Source organism: Trichosurus vulpecula, chromosome 2 (assembly GCF_011100635.1).
Source record: "Trichosurus vulpecula isolate mTriVul1 chromosome 2, mTriVul1.pri, whole genome shotgun sequence".
In the NCBI taxonomy this organism is placed as follows: Eukaryota; Metazoa; Chordata; class Mammalia; order Diprotodontia; family Phalangeridae; genus Trichosurus; species Trichosurus vulpecula.
The window spans coordinates 299216202-299235853 of NC_050574.1; the positions used below are offsets into that span (position 1 = coordinate 299216202).

General features: G+C 38.4%; 1 protein-coding gene across 2 annotated transcripts in view; it reads right to left on the minus strand.

Annotated features, from left to right (window-relative positions):
* CCDC93 (coiled-coil domain containing 93) overlaps positions 1–19652 on the minus strand; it is a 123912-nt gene that overhangs the window by 88683 nt on the left and 15577 nt on the right. The window contains exons 5-8 of one of the 2 annotated variants that reach the window (XM_036743448.1): positions 15668–15766; positions 13766–13822; positions 1573–1673; positions 838–855 (exon numbers count right to left, since the gene is read on the minus strand). In XM_036743448.1, coding sequence (XP_036599343.1) covers positions 838–855; positions 1573–1673; positions 13766–13822; positions 15668–15766 — 275 coding nt within the window. The remainder of the gene's footprint in view (positions 1–837; positions 856–1572; positions 1674–13765; positions 13823–15667; positions 15767–19652) is intronic. The other variant, XM_036743449.1, reaches the window with a different exon arrangement.

Genomic DNA, 19652 nt, shown 5'->3' on the forward strand with positions numbered 1-19652 from the left:
GACATCAGTGGCACTGACAGCAAAGTATCCTTTTCCTCTGTAAAGTGACAGGAAAAATAGAAACCAAAAACACACTATTATCCAGGCATGATGATTCACTACTCTCAGATGCAACCAGAGCTTGCCCACAGTAAGTAGGCAAATTTTGTCTTTAAACTACTCTGAGAAACCGGATGTGTAATGCAAAGGTATGACTCCAATGGCATGATTTCAGAAACCAAGATACGTTAAAAGGCAAAAATGTGCTGGAGCAGAAGCCCCTTTCTTGGCTTCTTACATTATTTATAGGGTTAGTGTTGAATTTAGCTAATTTGTCATACCTGCCTAATTCGATATCTGAAATCCAAGCTTCCAACCTAAAAGATCTAATTTGCAAGGAAAATGGTTTAAGGCCCAGTTGGGCATGTAGACATTCACCATGGATAGTCCACAAAGCAGATAATCAAGAGTTGACTAGTGAAGAAATGTTTTCTATTAGACATGGATAATATACTGTATTATGAGAGCAACAGCCATATATGGCTTGGAAAGAGAACCAGAGGCCTTCGAAGCAATTTGGTTTCAGTGTCAATAGCAACTACTAAAGAAAATAAATGCTTTAATTATGGTGGAAAGTTACAAAAATAAAGTTCAATTTCAGCCCTGTTCCAGGGAGATTTGTTGGCAGGGATAAAAATCTGATATAAGTCTTTTTATTCCTCCATGAGTGGTTAGTCAAAGACAGCTGTTAGTGCAGGCAACCACACTGAGGGCCAGGTTAGGGGAGAGCAGGCTGCAAAAAAAGAAAGCCATTACTGTTCCCAAAACAGATCAAGAAGAGCAAAGAGAAATACTCACATTGCAGAATCAGTAAATCTAAGAAGAAAACACACATAGGGCACAAAGGGAAACTGAAGGTCAAGACCTAGTGTCAACAGAAAGATGTAAAAGCAGAGAATCATCTTACAGAGAACTAAAGGTCGGTTAACTGGAACTGAGGGACTTAGTGTAACAAAACAAAACAAGGCTAAAAGAGTGAGAAAGCCAAATTTTCTTCTTCCAAATTCTTCCTTTTCGTTTAAAATCATACCTAAAGGAAACTGGAATTTTCCTTCTTCTTAATGTTATATAGTACATTTAGAATAATAGATTTTATTTTTTTGTCTTCTCTCAACTCCTTAGAGAAGAAGTACAATAACAAATGACTGAAGCATGAAATCCAAAAGCATCAGGAAGCTCTAAAAATGCCAACCAAAACCATTCCCTAAGGAGAGGGGAAAATAAAAAAATCCTTGTAAGAGGCACAATTAGTTGTTCCACATTTATGATTCCTATTTCTGGACAGGAATCTCAACTATGTATCCTACATCTGGCTCCATTAGGACCACAGAACCTACCCACAGAACACATACAAAATTTGACACCAAAAAGAAAAATTCTAATGCTAGGAAATCTTCATGACATAAAACTAGAAACTGAACACAGTTAACCCTTCCAACTAACAAGCAATTTAATGACAAGCTTCCGTTTGAGGAGTTTAAATTGGAAACTTTTACTGAAGGAGTAAACAGTCTGGGTAGTGTCTTTTATTACCTGCCATATTCCAAAAGTGTAGTATGGACTCGAGATTCTTCATCTAGTAGCTCTTCAGCTCCTTTCTGACGCCTGTATTTCCGACGTGGTTTGTAAACATCCTGAAAAGCCAATCAGAAATTCAAATTGTTAAGCACAGAAAAGGACAAGTCTGAGCTTTAAGGATAGTGCAACAGAAAAGTCTGTGATCTCACAGATGTGGGTACCCTGTCCCAAGATGCAGCTCACAATTTATCTGTGTCTTCCTATAATGGATGACCATTGACCATGTCTTTCCCCAGGTTTGTCATAGTGTTCACTTGCTGTGCTGGGGACCTTGTTATCACATGCATATGAATGAAGAAATCATCAAAAAAAGAAGTTATTTCTTTTCTCCCCATTCTTTCTCAAATCAAACATGGTATGTTATGATTTTTGCTTTGAGGAACCTAATCCTAATCATGTGAATTTGCTGGTCATCCTGTTTGTCAATATACTTTTAGTAGATACCCATGTGCTGTCTCACTCTCAGGCAAGTATGACCTTGAGTAAAGACTTTACAAAGTTGCTGCCCTGAAAGAGTTTTAAGTCTAATAAAGGAAAAATGAAGTAAAGTATGAAACGCAGGGAAAAAAATGTATGGTAAAATAACGATTAGACGAAATTCAACTAAACAAAACCCTCAATTACCAAGGGTTGCCTGTCCATGGTCCACATCAGCAAACAACAAAGATTTATTATGCAGAATTGTACACTAGATGCTGGGTGAGATTCAAAATATTTGGGTAGTTCATACTTCCTGTCCTCATGACTCTTACAGTCTAATAAAACCAATGATACAAACAAATATAACTATAGTGTAAGATTATGTATGAAAAGTGAAAAAAGGTGAATTTAGAAGAGAAACAAATTGCAAGGAAAAAAAAATCTATTGGGACAGGGTGGTATTGTGTAGAATCTCTTCCATACTGGGCCCAGTATCCAGTATCTTATACTTCTCATCTGATTCAGGAACACCAATTATCAGCATTATGTCTCTAATTTAATTATGTTTATAAGACTTTGCTAATAAAGAAAGCAAAAAAGATTCAGACACATAAGAAAGATTCTCAAGAACAAAGCATGGAACAGAAAAGTTTCAGGAACCTTCCAGTAACTTGAAAATCCAAGTATGGAAAATTTCTTGGCCACATGAAACTCTTGGAAAAATGAGTCATTCTGGAAAGCTGTGGTAAATGCTGTAACTTTTAATATTTAAATTTTTAAAGGAAATCTTTCTATGTGCTTTCTTGTCTTACGAAATTAACACACTGTCCTGTAGCTTTGGTTCTAAATGGTGTGGGAGATAAGGAGGAGTGACTTAGCTTGTTACTATATTCAAGGTCTGCTCACTCATCCAGGATGGTGAACTGTGTACGCTGAAGTGCCCTTAGCACAGCACACATGGTACCATTGTGGACTACTGAAGGCAGATGGCTATTTGTCAAATAAATCATCACTCTCAACAACCACGTCACATGAGGTATGGGAGATATTCTTCATGTCTCTGTCACAGGGTCTACAGACCTGAGGAGCTGGGGGTTGTTTTCCTCCTCACAATGCAAGCTAGAAAGAATCTTACAGATTGTTTAAATCTACCCCTCATTTAACAGGGGAGGAAATTAAAAAATTGAAGACTAAAAGTTTACTGTCCAACACAACAGAGTTGGATCAAAACAAGGACAGGACTACACCATAATCAACAAACTTACTAAGACTTGGGTCCCTCCTGATGACACTGCATCCCTGGCCATCCTCAATGGTGGATGTGGGAGAGTTGGAATACTCCTTGTTTCCCATTGCCCTTTTAGACTTTCCCTCCACCGGTGTCAGTAAGCAGTCTCATCTGCCTCTCCTCCTTTGAAGTTTACTCTATTTAAATTTGTCATCCAGGGGGCGGAGCCAAGATGGCGCCTGGTAAGCAGGGACTAGAGTGAGCTCCGTTACCGAGTCCCTCCAAAAACCTATTAAAAAATGGCTCTGAACCAATTCTAGAACGGCAGAACCCATAGAAAAGCAGAGGGAAGCAGGGCTCTAGCCCAGGACAGCCTGAATGGTCTCTGGGTGAGGTCTATTCCACACAGAGCTGGGAGCTGGGACCTGGGAACGGAGTGGAGCAGAGCCCAGCCTGAGCAGCATGGACCATCCAGACCAGAAGCCGCGTGGAGGGGGCCCTAGCGCCCTGAATCAGTGAGCCGCGGCAGTTACCAGACCCCTCGACCCACAAACACCAAAGACTGCGGAGAAGGTTAGTGGGAAAAGCTGCGGGAGTGGAAGGAGTTCGGCTTCCAGCCCCAGGGGCAGCGGAGGTGGGGCAGCTACAGCTGTTGTTACTTCTGGCTCCAGGCCCACCTGGTGGGAGGAATTAAGTGGCAGATCAGAGCAGGGGTGCACAGCCTGCCGAAGATCTAAGCCCAGTCCGGGTTGGGGGTTCTTGGGGAAGGAGCAGTGCGGGTCTGACAGAGGGGGCACCTCCCCCCCAAACATGTAACATAGAACTCGTTAGTCTACAAGCAGTCATACCCCACTGAAAAACTCAAGGGTCAAGTTAGTTGGTTGGGAATATGGCCAGGCAGCGAAAATGCGCCCAGATTCAGTCTCAGACTTTGGATTCTTTCTTTGGTGACAAAGAAGACCAAAACATACAGCCTAAAGAAGACAACAAAGTCATAGAGCCTACAACAAAAGCCTCAAAGAAAAACATGAACAGGCCCCAGGCCATAGAAGAACTCAAAAAGGATTTGGAAAAGCAAGTTAGAGAAGTAGAGGAAAAATTGGGAAGAGAAATGAGAAGGATGCGAGAAAACCATGAAAAACAAGTCAATGACTTGCTAAAGGAGACCCAAAAAAATACTGAAAAATACAGTGAAGAAAACAACACCTTAAAAAACAGACTAACTCAAATGGCAAAAGAGCTCCAAAAAGCCAATGAGGAGAAGAATGCCTTGAAAGGCAGAATTAGCCAAATGAAAAAGGAGGTCCAAAAGACCACTGAAGAAAATACTACTTTAAAAATTAGATTGGAGCAAGTGGAAGCTAGTGACTTTATGAGAAATCAGGATATTATAAATTTGTCATCCAATCTCAATCCAAGGACATTCTCCTTCCTTCCTCTAAGAATTTTCAGCGTTTTTTTCTCTACCTCAACTTTTGCCCTTATACTAGAGGACTTCACAAACACACACACACACACACACACACACACACCCCACACACACACTGCTCCTCAAATACCTTAATTTCCCATTTCCTCCATCTATTTAGTTTCTATTATCTCCTCCTCTACTCCAACTCTGCTACACAGAGATATGTAGCTCTGACACCCACAAGTGTTTCTTTTCAATGTTTGTGAACTCTGGAATTCCTTTTCTCATCAAAATCTATTGTTATCCCTACATCATTTACTGCTTTATTCCAAACCATGTCCTTTGACTTCACTGTGACCTCTAATCCTTCCACCCAATTCTTTCTTTGGTCCCCACTGGCTACACTCTCTTCCCTTCCCTACCTTGGCTCTTTGGTGAACAAAAACAAAAATTTCTGGGAAAACTGGAAAGAAATTTGTTAGAAACTAGACATAAAACAACATCTCACACCATATACCAAGATAAGGTCAAAATGGATAAATGATTTAGACATTAAGGGTGATAACATAAGTAAACTAGGGGAATATGGAAAAATGCACCTGTCAGATCTATAAATAAGGGAAGAGTTTGTAACCAAGCAAGAGGTAGAGAGGATCCTAGGAAGTAAAACAGATCATTTGATTACATGAAATTATAAAGCTTTTGCAGAAACAAAACTAATGCTGCCAAAATCAGAAATAAAATAGGAAAATGGGGTAAAAAATGTTTATAAGTTTCTCTGATGAAGGCCTCATTTCTCAAATATATAGGGAGCTAAGCCAAATTTATAAAAATAAGAGCCATTCCCCAATTGATAATTGGTCAAAGGATACAGTCAGTTTTCAGAAGAAGAAATCAAAGCTATCAATAGTCACATTAAAAAGGCTTTTAATCCCCATCAATTAGAGAAATGCAAATTAAAACAACTCTGAGATACTACCTCACATCTAGCAGGTTGGTTAACTTGACAGAAAGGAAATTTACAAGTTCTGGAGAGGAAGTAGAAAAATTGGGACACTAATTCACTGCTGGTAGATTTGTGAACTAGTCCAAACATTCTGGAGAACAATTTGGAACTATGCCAAAAGGGCTATAAACTGTGCAAAGCCTTTGATCGAGAAATACCACTACTAGGTCCATATCCCAAAGGGATCAAAGAACCTATTTTTATCAAATTATTTACAGCAGGGTTTTTCATGTTCACGAAGAACTGAAAATCAAATGGATGCCCATCAATTGTGGAATGGCTGAACAAACTGTGGTACATGACTGTGATGAATACTACTGTGCTTTAAAAAAATTACAAGGGGAAAAATTTTTTAATTTTAAAAATTAAAAAAAAAGAAAGAAATTACAAAGAAGGTGGTTTCAGAAAAACCTGAGAAGACTTATATGAACTCATGCAAAATTAAGTGAGGAGAACCAGGAGAACACTGTACACATTAACAGCAATATTGTAAGGATGATCAACTGTGAAAGACTTGGCTACTCTGATCAAGACCATGATTCAAAATAATTCCAAAGGAGACATGATGAAAAATACTATCTACCTCCAAAGTGAGAACTGATGAAATTTGATTGCAGATTGAGGCATACTTTTTTAAAATCTTCTTTATTTTTCTTGCTTTATTCTGTTTGTATTTTCTTTAGAAACATGACTAATAGGGAGATGTTTTGTATGACTTCACATGTATAATCCATATCAGACTGTTTGCCTTCTCAAGGACAGGGGAGAGGCAGGCAGGGAGGGAGAAAATGCAGAACTCGAAAGTTTTTTTTTAAATGATTGTTAAAATAAAAATTTATGTGTAATTGGGAAATATTTAAGGGAATATATAAAATTTATTTAAAAAATATGAAAATACATGACATTAGCCAATGTGCATGATTTAATTTCCACTGAGTCCTAACATTAGATCATTCTTTCATAACTAAATTTAAATTGCCATCTTTTGAATTACTAATGATGTAGTCAAACACCCAAGAAAAGAAATTGGATTTTATTCTAAAAAAAGAAAGAAAGCCAACAAAACAATGACTCACTGGCATAACCACTATTTTAAAAAATAAAACAATACAAAAATTGTCATCCTAAAAATACTACATATGGTTACAATGCTGTCCTTTCTATATAATGATGATGTTAGCAATCCAGTCTCAGTAGGGTGTGGGTTTTGAGTTGTTCCACTAGGTTGGGGAAGGAAAATTGAGCTACTCAGAACTAGTTACATATTTTTACGCAATTCTCATTTTGATCAACCAAGAGCCCCACCTTGTAATTGGACGAGAACCATTTATTAGATAACATGGTTAGTGTTAAAAAATGAAATCTAAAAACATGAAAGAGAAAGAGGCTTGATGGCTTGTAGAGTCATTAAACTCATAATCCTGGGACTCATGGGCTCTACTCTAGCCAACTGGCATTAGCAATTTCAGGCGAATTGATTCATACCAGCCATTACATCACTTGAGGCAACAATATGGCAAATTTCAACATCTGATGGCAAAGAATCCACCACTAGAAACCAGATGTCAGAAACTTCTTAGCCAAATGAAAAAAATCCTTGAAAAGTTGTCACCTTTTCAGAGCCAGTGTTATTTCGTGGACAGAAAAATTGACTGTGAATCATGTTTACTGAATTAATAGATGAGCAAAAGCTTCAGTTTCCTCATTTGTAAAATCCATTCAATTCAATCAACATTTATGAAGCCCCTGCTATGTGTTTGGTGCTAGAGATATAAAAGCAAAGAATGAAAAACTGTAGCAACACTGCCTCCTACTACTTTGTAATTGTGCTCCAGTGAGGCTGGTTCTCTCCATCCTCGAATACATTATGCACTTTTAACCTCTATTCCTTTTCCAATCCAGAGTATCCTACCCACCTTCTCACTATTCACACAATTCCTCCCAGTCCTTCCAGGTCTTATTAAAGTCCCATTTCTGTCATGAAGAATTTTCCAGTCATTTTTTTTCCTGCCATAATCTCTCCTCAGAATTTAGTCTTTATTTTCTGTACTGCACAAACTACTACTAGATTCTGCGCAGTCTTCTATTGTTCTCTAATTGTTTCTAATGAAGAAGTCCTGTTGCTTCATCTACATAGAACCTGAAATTTTACCAAGTTAGCAATGGTTTTGGGTTAGCAAAGATTTGGAAGTAGAAGCCTACCAATTGAATAAGGGCTAAAATGCGGTAAAGGAATGTAAAGGACTCTTCCTATACGGTATGAACACGAAGAATTCAGAGAAGCAAGAGAAGACCAAGAACTGATATAGAGTAAACAACATATAACTACCCTAATAGTTCCGGCCATGGAGTAAATGTTCAGTAAGCAGATGATTCTGTGGTAACAGGATTATATAAAATAAGTGCCTTTAAAAAGTCAAAAAGTCATAATGAGAATATAAAAATGTCCTACTTTATTCAAAAAGTGTGTTTTGAAAGTCATGCATAGGTTTCCAAAAACTGAATCCTATTTTTCCCATTGACTTATTCTTTCCAATATACTTTGTTTCCATTTCTGATTGATATTCACATGGCAGTGACTCCTATATTTTGGCATTAAGTTGCTCTGTCTCTGTCTAGTAGTTAAATTTATCTTTGAAAAATTCAAAGAGCACTAGGAGTACTCAGTAGTTAGGGTGACCCCTTTGCTAGAGGAGACAATTCCTTTCTGATAAGTAAATTATACTCTAATTTATAAGTTCCATGCTTGGGAATGTACATTACTAGATTTTATTAAACTTGGACTCACCCAAAATCACCCTTATTTTAAGGTAAGCTCTTTAAAGTTCAAGGTCTTACATGGAAAAAACAACAACAGCCAGTTTTCAACCTATATGCCACTTTTCTCTAAAGAATCCAAAAAGGCTTAAGTGACAAATCTGTTTTCATAACCCCCTCAAGAGGCAGTGAAATGGCTCATTTCTATTTGGTATTTTACACTCAAATGCTCCAAAAAGCTAGATTTTTCATAACCTACCCAGACACTTGTCTGTGTCAGAAACAAGTCAGTGTGAAAGTAGAAGGTGTTCTATTAGCTGGCTCTATAGATCTTCATGGCTCATTCTCATTATTGAAGTTTGAATTTATCCTGAAGAAACTGAAGAGTCTTAAGTGAAAAGAACATTATAACTCTAATATACATGCCTATCTACAGCCTATTAGTCACATAAATAATATCTGCCTATTTCTTGGTTCTGAAGTGTATACACACACATATGTACGTGTGTGTGTGTGTGTGTGTGTAAATTTTAATGGAAGAAGCATGCATGCTGGAGGTTGAGAGTGGAAATTTTTCTTTTTAAAAGTGGAGTAGAAATTTACAATATCAAATGACTTTTTTTAAAAAAAAAGTTCCCCAAAAATGGCAGTTAGGGAAAGAGGGAGTCTTTTACAGGCATGGAGGTCAACATGAACAAAGACATGGAAATGGAAGAGGGTAAGATAAAAGAATGATTAGGCTAATTTTTCTAAAACACAGAATTTGTGAATGACAGCAGTGTGAAAAGCTTGGAACAGAAGGCTGGAGCCACTTTATCTTGGTATGTAGTGGAGAGCCACTGATGATTTTTGAATAGAGGAGTGTTATGGTCAGAACAATGCTTACGTAAGAAATCTGAAATAACTAGAGAAAGGTAGGTGGGAGGTGATGGTCATTTCTACAAGAAAAAACATACCCATAAGCAGAAAAGCTGCCCGGTGTGGTGGAATTTTGACCAGATACCACCAAATCTTTTCCTTCCCACTCTTACTCACTGCTACTTATCCCCTTTGATAAAAAGTAGTGAAAGGATTAATGCCAATGCTATCTATCCTTCAAGTGCCATTTCGTCCATTAAAGCCATCCAAGCTACTCAAGAACTAATGGATGTCTGTCTGAACTCTACAGACCTATCAGTCTGCGACAAACAAAATATCATTGATTTATAATGTATATCTTATCTCATGCTGTACAATTTTGTTATCTCATCTCCCTAATCTGAATACAAATCCTTGGAAGGCAGGGACTTTGTCTTATGCTGCTCTGGCATTCCTCATGGTACCTAGCACAATGATGAGACACAGTAGATAATAAGTAAGTAGCTTAAAAGACATTGATTCATAAGTAATCATTTCTTTATATTATTCTTCTGGGAATCTTCTCTTTCCCCAAGTGGGTTGAAATATCTTTGAGGGCAAGGATCACATCCTATGGTTATGAATGACATAATCATTCCTTAATTGCTAAATAGATGAATTCTCTGACCTTCAGGATAACATTTCTCATGCATATTCCAATTCAAAGGTTAAAAGTGGTGGAAAGGAAGGGATCAATTGGAAGGAAACTTCAGGTGAATGAAATAATATCTAACATAAGACAGTTGTTTCATTCTTTCTGAGAGATGACAGCTCAAGAAAAGAGGTTACTGTCTGGCAGGCTGTATACTAGCTGAGATTAGTAAAGAATAATTACAAAGGGAAGATCTTCAGCAAGAAAGGGAAAGCTGCCTTGAGGTGACAGATTTCATTTTATTTTGCCCTTTGAAACATCACCTTCTACCTTGCCTACTCTAATGATTATATTCTGTGAAAAGCAAAACCAAGAGGGGAAAATGCGTATAGTATCACAGGGAAGCAATACAGGCTTTAAGGAGAGATTTTAGAGAGGTAAAACAGTGAATAATTTATTCCTATAAGGTGAAAAAAGGAGAGAAATCAATGTGGCTGCACAGGGAGCTCTCTAAAAAGCTCAGATTTTACAAGGACATGCAATGTTTCATTGTGAGAATGCTAACTTCACAACAATCCAAGAGCTTATATCATGAATAAGGAAACTGAAGTACAGAGAAGCTAAATGACTTGTGCACAGTTACACAGCTACTAATTGCCAGTCAGTAATTAATAAAGCCAGAACTCCTAAGTCCACTGTACTGTCGCGTTATAATGGGGCTTCTAGGCACATAGCTAGATCAGAGAGATGACTTATGTACAGTGAATCTTAACTGTAATAAGGTATGATAAAGTATCTCATGACAGCCATGCAAAGATCATAGAGAAATGTGGGCTAGATGACAGGACAGTTAAATGGATACTAACTAGTCAAACAACCATACCCAAAGAGGGTTGGTTAATGGCTTAATGTTAATCTTGAGGGGAAAACAGGAGACAAAAGTTCTAGCAGTATTCTGTAGGGCTCTGCTCGATCCTTATCAAGCAGATTATATACACCACATAAATGAAGACATATACAGGATGTTTATCAAATCTATTGATGGCACAAAGTGGGACAGCTAATGCAAGAAAAGACAAGAGTCAAGATTCAAAGGTGAAATTTAATATCAATAAATGTAAAATCAGAGTCTGTGATTTTAAAAGTCAATTGTCTAAATACAAGATGGAGTTGAGCTGTTTTGCCACAAAATTAGTATGTGTGGAGAAAAAATGCTGAAAAATACAAATTTAAGCTACATCAATAGAAGTACAAAGAGAATAAGTCTATTGTTTGTCAGATCTCATTAGGATTATTGTGTTCAGTGAATGTGGGGTACCACATTTTATAAGAGGCACTGATAAAAGAGAAGGGTGAATAGGTTGGTGAGGACTAAAAACTATTTCCTATGAATAACCAAAGAATTTAGAAATGTTAAATGGTAGCTTCCTCAGGGCTGCACTCAAGATAATTATTAGTATCTGAACAGACTGCATACCCTACTAAATGTATGTTATCTTCAGGCTAATTATGAGAAACTGCCTATTATTATTGTGAGAAACTGCCTACTATTACTAAGAGTACTCCCAGTACCTAAAGCCCCTGAGGGTTCTGAATGTGCACTAAGGCTGTTTCCTGAAAGAACCATTCTGACAGCAGAAGTGATCATCTAGAAGCTCAGCCACTGACCAATTAGTGCCTCCAAACTTCAAAGCTGATTAAAAAAAGAGACTACTGATATATGGAGCCTTTTGCATATATAAGCAAGAGCAATCCAGTCTCAAATGTCATTGCTGCTCAAGATTTACTGTGCAATCCTCACACAGATCCTGGTATCTGTCATATCATGTTAACAGCTAGCACAGGACCAAGAACTGTACAGAACTTTAAGAGCATACTCTTCACTTGAAACATCAAGAGTAGGTCTAGATAAAACAACACAAGCCCCTAGGGCAGGAGTGGGGAACCTGAATCCTGGAGGCCAAGATTTGGTCTGTGAAGTTTGGATTTACTCAAAGGGACAGGCTTGAGGACCTAGAGGGCCACATGTGGCCTCAAGGCTGCAGGTTCCCCACGCCTGCCCTAAAGTTATTACTTTCAGTAAGCTGAGAAACTACAGGAAAATTTGCACCAGTACTACCAAAGAAGCTCCAAAAGCCAAAGCTTTTGCCAAAGCAAGAGTGTTCAATGGAAAAGAAAGAAAAAATGAACAGAAAATTTACTTCAGTCAACATTCAAAAATATTTTCAATAGTCTCTCTGGGCCTGTACATGATTTAAGTTCACAATAATAAATATTTTCAAAAATGAGTCTTTAAAATTATATGAACTAGAATAAATTTTCTCTCTCTCCTTATTTTAATTTTCTTAATCAGCTAGAAAAATAATTTTTACTTTCTAGCAGATTTTGTTCAATGTCATATTAGCAAGCAGAAAGGATTTTTTTTTAAGTCACTTTCAATGAGGGAAAAAATACACTCCTAGAAGGCCAATATGGCAGAACTGTTCTTTCTGACAGGTTACACTTTTCCAGCCCTGACTTTTGTCACCATGATGACAAACAGCAGGGATATTCTATTATTCACTTCTCTAGACTTGCTAAATAGTTTGGGTAAGAATGTGTCACACAATTGATAAAAGCTAGAGGCTTTTCCAGAGGAACTGCCAAAAGTAAAGAGAGAGAGGGAGAGAAAAAGGCATTAACGTTTAAAAAAAAAAGCTTAATTTATATAAAAACTGGGGAGATGCCTTCATGTTATTACTATGTTCACATCTTATATGAAACTAAAAAATGCACAAACCAAATGTAACAACATACAAAACTATCTGACCAGTGAAGGTGTAAACAGTAACAGTTTATATTTTTTATCACTTGCCTTTAATACAGAGCCCAGGAGGGACTTGATACAAGTATACAACCCCCCTCCTCCACATTGGGGATATATTGCTAACCCTTGATAGGAATGTAAAACATGACTTACTGCTGCTCTGAGGACCTGCCATTTAGAGGGACAAGATGGTGCAGTAGAAAAAGGCTGAGGCTTAGGAAGAACTGGGTTTGAATCCTATCTTTGACAGTTACATTTATGCAATTACAGGCAACTCACTTATCTGAGCCTCAGTTTTTTTATCTGTAAAATCTGAGGAAAAGACTAAAATTCAGGGGTGGGGAACCTGCAGCCTTGAGGCCACAAGTGGCCCTCTAGGTCCTCAAGTGCAGCCCTTTGAATGAATCCAAACTTCATAGAACAAATCCCCTTAATAAAAGGATTTGTTCTGCAAAACTTGGACTCAGTCAACAAGCCGCACCCAATCTAGTCACTAGATAATCTCTAAGGTGCTTTCCAGCTCAAAATCTACAATCTTATGAAATCTAATTTGGTAGACTGCCAAATCACATTACGCATCTCCATATCCCTTTATTCAGAAGACTATTTCAAGAGATTAATATATTTTTATGAAGACAAATACACAGATTATAGCAAGCACGCAGATGATAAAAACTTATTGAGTAAAAAAAAAAAAAAAACCAGTGTCAGCTGTCATTTTCTCCCCAAGAGCCAGAACTGAGATAAATCAAAACATAGCCAGAATATCCTTCATAAAGCTTTGGTCTAAAATACAATCCCTGTGACCCTTTACAAAGCAGGACCTGCCTTCACACTAACTGAGGCTCCCTTCTACAACAATCCCAATAACAGAAAACACTTGGGGTTAATATAATTTAAAGAAACATTTTTTTTCTTTATGCTAGAAAATATAAAAGATCTAATTTTTTTTCTTTCTATATAATTAAGGAAATAAATAGAGAGTACTCCAAACCAAACACCACCTGAAGAACACGTAAGGGTGAACTTACAAATATATCGGTTACTGTCTTGATGGACTTTTCTTTCCTTTGCAGGAAGTCATCATCCTGTAAAATAATTAATTGACGGTTAATAAACACATGCAAAATAATGATTAAAATTCAACTGACAAATTAGCTTGGAAAGCTGCCTTTCCAATTACTCCTTTGATAAAGGAAGCCTATTTTCCGAGGCAATCGAAAATGTCATGGGAAAAGGCTAGTTTGCACAAGCATGCTTTCAACCCAAATGGGTCACCCAGGAAAGTGTGTGCCTGAGATAGGCAGTCATGTCTACCAAGCACCTATCTACCTTAAAAAGTTCTGTACAGAACTATACAGTCCACGGATCTCAGGTCCAACTTAAACACATTAGGGAAGTTTCAGGAGCACAGGCTTCATACTAAATTGGCCTGACTTGGGTTAAAGCACTATTCAGTCTTTTCTAGTCATTCGCTATTGGGCTGGCATTAAGCTGGCTGGCTCTTTATTTTGGAGCGTTGGCTTCCTTAAATTTCTTTGCCCTTATTTCTGCGTCTTGTTTAAAGTTAAGCCATTCTCTTCTTGCAGTTTCCTTGTTCTCAGCTGAAAACAGATTTTTTTTTTAATCTGGGCCCTAGTCTACCATTCCAACCTTCAACACCTCAAAGCTACCCCTAAACTCAGCAACATGCTCTAGGGCAGAAGTTTTTAACCTTTTGGTTATCACAGACCCCTAGTGAAGCCTGTGAATCCCTTCTCAGAATAGTTTTTAAATGCATAAAGTATATAGGAGTACAAAGGAAACACCAAATTCATAGGACCCCCCCACCCCACCCCTACCCTCTGACTAAAATTCAGCTGTACACCTTAGGTCAAGAACCACTAGTATGAGGTAAACTTGTCTTAATCAGGGGAGGCTTTCACCTGTGGGTCTTGTGTTATGAGAGATACCTATGGATACAGATTCGACCCACCTCCTCACTCTACCTATCCCCAACCATATCAAGCAGGCATTGGAAAATGGAGCAAAGAAGAAAGCCTCTTGTCCTAGGATCAGGATTCAGTAACTCTTTTTGCTGGGACTGTTCTTGGTGGCCCTTATCCCTTTACATCTTGTCTGCCTAGATTTATTTTCCTCCTCCCTTGCCTTAGCTGTTTTTTTTTTTTGGTAGTGTCATTGTCACAAATACTTGGGTTCAAATCTCATCTACTATAAGATACTAGTTGTGTAATCCTGGGCAAATCACTTAACCTCTTTGGGCCTAAGTTTCCTCCTCTATAAAATGAGGGGATTCTTGGCCCAATGTTCTCAAAAGTCCTTCCTAACTCTAAAGTCATGATCTTATGATCCTAGACCTATTCCATATGTCTGACCCCTCTTACTGACTTGCCTGCACTAGACTGCTTTCCTGCTTAGTCCTTTGGAACATGCTAGATTCCTTCTAGCATGGAGGTCCTGACCCTTTGTGATGAACCTGGCATGGCAGCTATACTCTATCTGATACTTTGCCCCCCTCAAAATTATCCTCTCCTCCCTCCACCAGACACAAGGCTGCAGGTAAGACCCAGAGCATCTCTCACAAAATAATTAGGAAACCCTTGGACTACATGTCTACCGAACTCTCAATGCCTACCAAGAATTCTGAACCTAAAGAAGTACAAAAAGACCTAGTTTTGGCACTGAAGATGGGATAGTTTGGGGAAAAGATGTTGAACACCATATACCTGTAACTTATCTAATGTATATATAGTTTCTGAGATCCATGCAAAGTAGAGAGCTGGAAAAGGCTCTGATAACAGTACTTTAAGCAAGTGTTCACTAAATGTTACTGAGCATCCCTTTGCCTCTTTTCTACCTGTTTTCTTGCCTCCGACAGGAGGCTATAATTTCAACACAAAATGGGGTGGGGGGTGGGGGGCAAAGACACTGACCTCAGGGAGACTATAGGTTTTCTGAAACTGAGATATGGAGTAGGAGCGGATGTAGTCACCCATTTCTTCTCTGGTTTCTATGGCACGTTTCACCAACCACTAATAAGAAAAAATAGTGTCAAATGTGTTAATATGGTTAAAATCTCATTGCAACAGTTACCATTATAAAGAACATCTCTATATAATAATGTTATTTCCATATTCTTGAAGCTGATCCCCAGTAACAGAACTTTGTTGACCTAATTACAGTTAATTCACTACAACAAAGTACTGTTGTAGGGAATTTGGGATCCGAGTTTTAATCCTGAGACTAGATTAGCTCTATGATTATGGGCAAGTCATCTCATCCCATCCATCTGGGTTTTCGAGGGTTTCCCAGGGTCCCATTGCCAGTATGTGTCAGAGGCAGGGCTTCAGAAACCTAGGTCTTCTCAATTCCAAGGCCAGCTCTACCTACTATGACATGATGCTGCCTCTCAATCCCATCAATATATAACACAACAGACAAAAAGATTCAGGAACTTGGAAGATGAAAAGGGACACGGAGACAATGTGCCAATTCTCCCTCACCACCCTCACTGAGTTCAGAGCTCTCCTTTTCACTCGCTAATTCACTGAAAAAGATGCTGAGCACCAGCTCTATTTTATCTCCTGTCTTTGGTCTGACAGGAGACAAGATTTCTAGCAGTGTACCTATCAAAACAACATTTCACTACAATAAAACAATTTGGACATTCCATGATATTCACTGAGATGGGTTCTCTTACACTGAATGTCTGTACAAAGATTTTCTGAGACACTAAAGAACTTAATTCTGTAAAATGTTACAAACACTAAATATCTATGTATTTAGGAGACAGAGCGAAACAGCATGGGAAGAACATTATTTCTGAAACCAGAACACCTGTGTTCAAATTCCATCTCTGATGCATACTGCCTGTATGACCTTGGGCATGGTACCTCCCTGGGACTCACTTTCCCCACCTTTCACCAAGGTGTTGAAGAGGATATCTTGAGGCCCCTTCACACTCAAAACATGCACTTAATCTCCCTTGACTCTCCAGCACATATCAAGGTAACAGACCTGGTTGCTATTTCCTTCAGGAAAATATTGTAAATTAATATCTTCACATTTGAGTGGTAAGAGAGGGATCTGGTCATACAACAATTTTTTCTGCCACTTTTAAAAGGGAGGAGCTACAATTTGTGTCTCACTCTTTCCTAATCCTAAATACAGAGATTACTGGTGAGGGTCACTCAAATACAAAAGATTCAAGCTTTTGGCCAGCACCTGCCAATGAGTACAGAGAGAACTGACCACCATATCCCACTTTTGGAGATCTGTTGGGATTCCCAGGAGTAGGTAAGCCCTTCCCTACTCAGGGATTTTACCCTCTGGCTTTCACTGTCCTTTCCCTGACCTCAAAGCCTCAGGAAAATGAAATGTTAGCACATCCTCATGAAAAAATACCTCACGGGATCGTGCAGAGGAGAGTGCATGGAATTAGGAGAAGACCCAGGTTCTCGTCTCAGCTATGAGACTTACTAAGTGTGTGGCCTCAGGCAAGTCAAATAACCTCTCTGGGTCTCAGTGTTCTCATCTGCAAAAGGAAGAAAATGCTGTTTGAGCTACACACCCACCTTCTAGGGTTGCTACAAAAATCACATAGGTAAAGCACAGCAGACACCTTATGGTGCTACATAAACATCAATCATTATTATTACATCTGGACTACCTATCCAGAGTATCTGAAGACAGCCCCTGACATGTCTTTTAAAGAATCTAGGCTCACAAGCAATAACAGAAAAACACAGATACTGTGGTACTGGCCAGAAATGCATTTGCATGTTACTTCCATCTCCACAGAAGAGCCAAAGGAAGTTTTCATATAGTCTCTCATCAACACAAGTGTCAGCATTCAGCTTCCCCGAGGAAAAAAAAATGACCCTCTGTTTAACATCACATGTTAATGAGATGCCTTTTAAAAAAAGCATTTCCCTGTGAATATCTTTCTTAGTAAGAACTTCAGCTGTACTATCAATATCCAGATTTATTTATGTTAGAGAAACTGGAAGGAAAAAAACAGCATATAAGCTGCTAAGCTGTTAAGCATATAAGAAGTGGCCTGAGGAGCCAGTAGATTTTAAGTTACCTGAGGCCAGAAACTGTTTTTGCCTTTCTTTATATCCCCAAAGCTTAGCAAGAGCCTGGCACATACTACATCCTTAAGAAATGCTTATTGGCCTGATTTGACTGAAACAGGAGTTTCCAAATTCCTAGAAGTCACAGACCTTGTTTTGTTACAAACAATAGCAAATTAGCAAAATTCCTGATCCATCAATAGAATTTTAATGATTCACAGAAGCAAGTAAGCACACGTCACAGTGGACTATGGTCAATGACCCAACCCACTGTTTGTCAGGAAGAGGGTGGAAATAATAATAAAAATACCTAAATTCTAGGATAGTGCTATGAATAAATGCTAGGGGTTTATAATAGAATTTCTCTTTCCTTTTGAGGTTGCTCCTTATTTGAGCAACAGTAAAAAACAAACGTAATAAATTTTCTGCCTATAAAAGCAAATGAGATAACATATACAAACCATGTTGTACATCTTAAAGAGAAATAGAAATGCTTGCTGCTGCTACTATACTATTGTTACCATGACTACAGGTGGCAACACTTGTAGTATATTATGTTGGCATTGCATTAGAGCACATTTAAAATTGCTGAGGCTTACAACTCAACAGGACACTACAGATCATATAGTTCAACCCTCTGACTTCATAGATAAGAAAATAGAGGTAGAAAGAGACGAAACGCTTTGTTCAGGGTCAAACAGAGCAATAAACAATTTGTAAACTACATTAATACTGGCTCCAAGACCAACACAAGGTGCACTGGTCTAACCAACAAAATTACTGGAAACCCCCCATGTCAAGTATAATCGGGTATAATTGGGAGCTCCTGCTAAGAATAAGACCCATTGTCCAAGTGAGCTCCCCTTTGATTCAGGTCTCGAAGTGGTTCCTGTTCTACGTTGGGGTCTACTAGTTTCTCATACTTAAAAACTTTAAGCTTTGGGACACACACAACATACACACAATCATTCACTCACAAACATTTACTAGGAACCATTTACGTGAAAGGTCCCATGCTATTATTTGATTGAGGGAAAAATGAAAAGATATGTAAAACATGGTCTCTATAGAATCTAACAGTGTCTGGTCTGCCCACAGTACACATACAGAATAACATGGGCCTTCACTTAGCCCTCCCTCCTCATCCCTAGTTAGCCTGTACCTTTTCCCATCCTAGGAGATCAGTGCAAGGGTAAGGTGATGACTACCTGGTGAATGGGCTTCTTCAATAAGTTATCACTCTTCCATTCCAGCCTATCCGTTTACTGATATCACCAGTTTTCACCATTTCTCCCTGAGATTCTTCCCACACTTTCCATAAGACATAAACTACTCTTTTCTATTTGCCAATCCCCACCCCTTCTTCCTTCAAAATGAAGTCAAAGTCCACCAGCCCCAGGAAGCTCCTTCAGATTATAAGACACTCTGACCACATCAGCAGAAAGTTTAACACCTCTACCTTGATTTTTTGTAAGGTTACAGATTCTTTGAAGACAAAGAAAAGGTCTGACCTAGACATTACTCTTCTTTAAGTGGCTATTATAGTGTCTTGTACTCTTGCAGCATTCCAAATTGGAACATTAGTCTCCATCATTCTTCTCACCAATAAAAACCAACATGTATCAAACACCCTGACCTGGAACACCCAGAGAATGCCAAAATACATAATGGGTCATTAAGTTACTAGGATGTTTGCAGTAGCTTTTTAAAGTTGACATCAAGGACCACAATTACAACATCCTGAAACAATAATTTCAGTGTTCCCATTAGATACCTGGCCCCAGTGGACCATAGATCTGACTCAGGAAGCACAGGAGCTAGAGAGCCAGCTCCAGTCATGAAA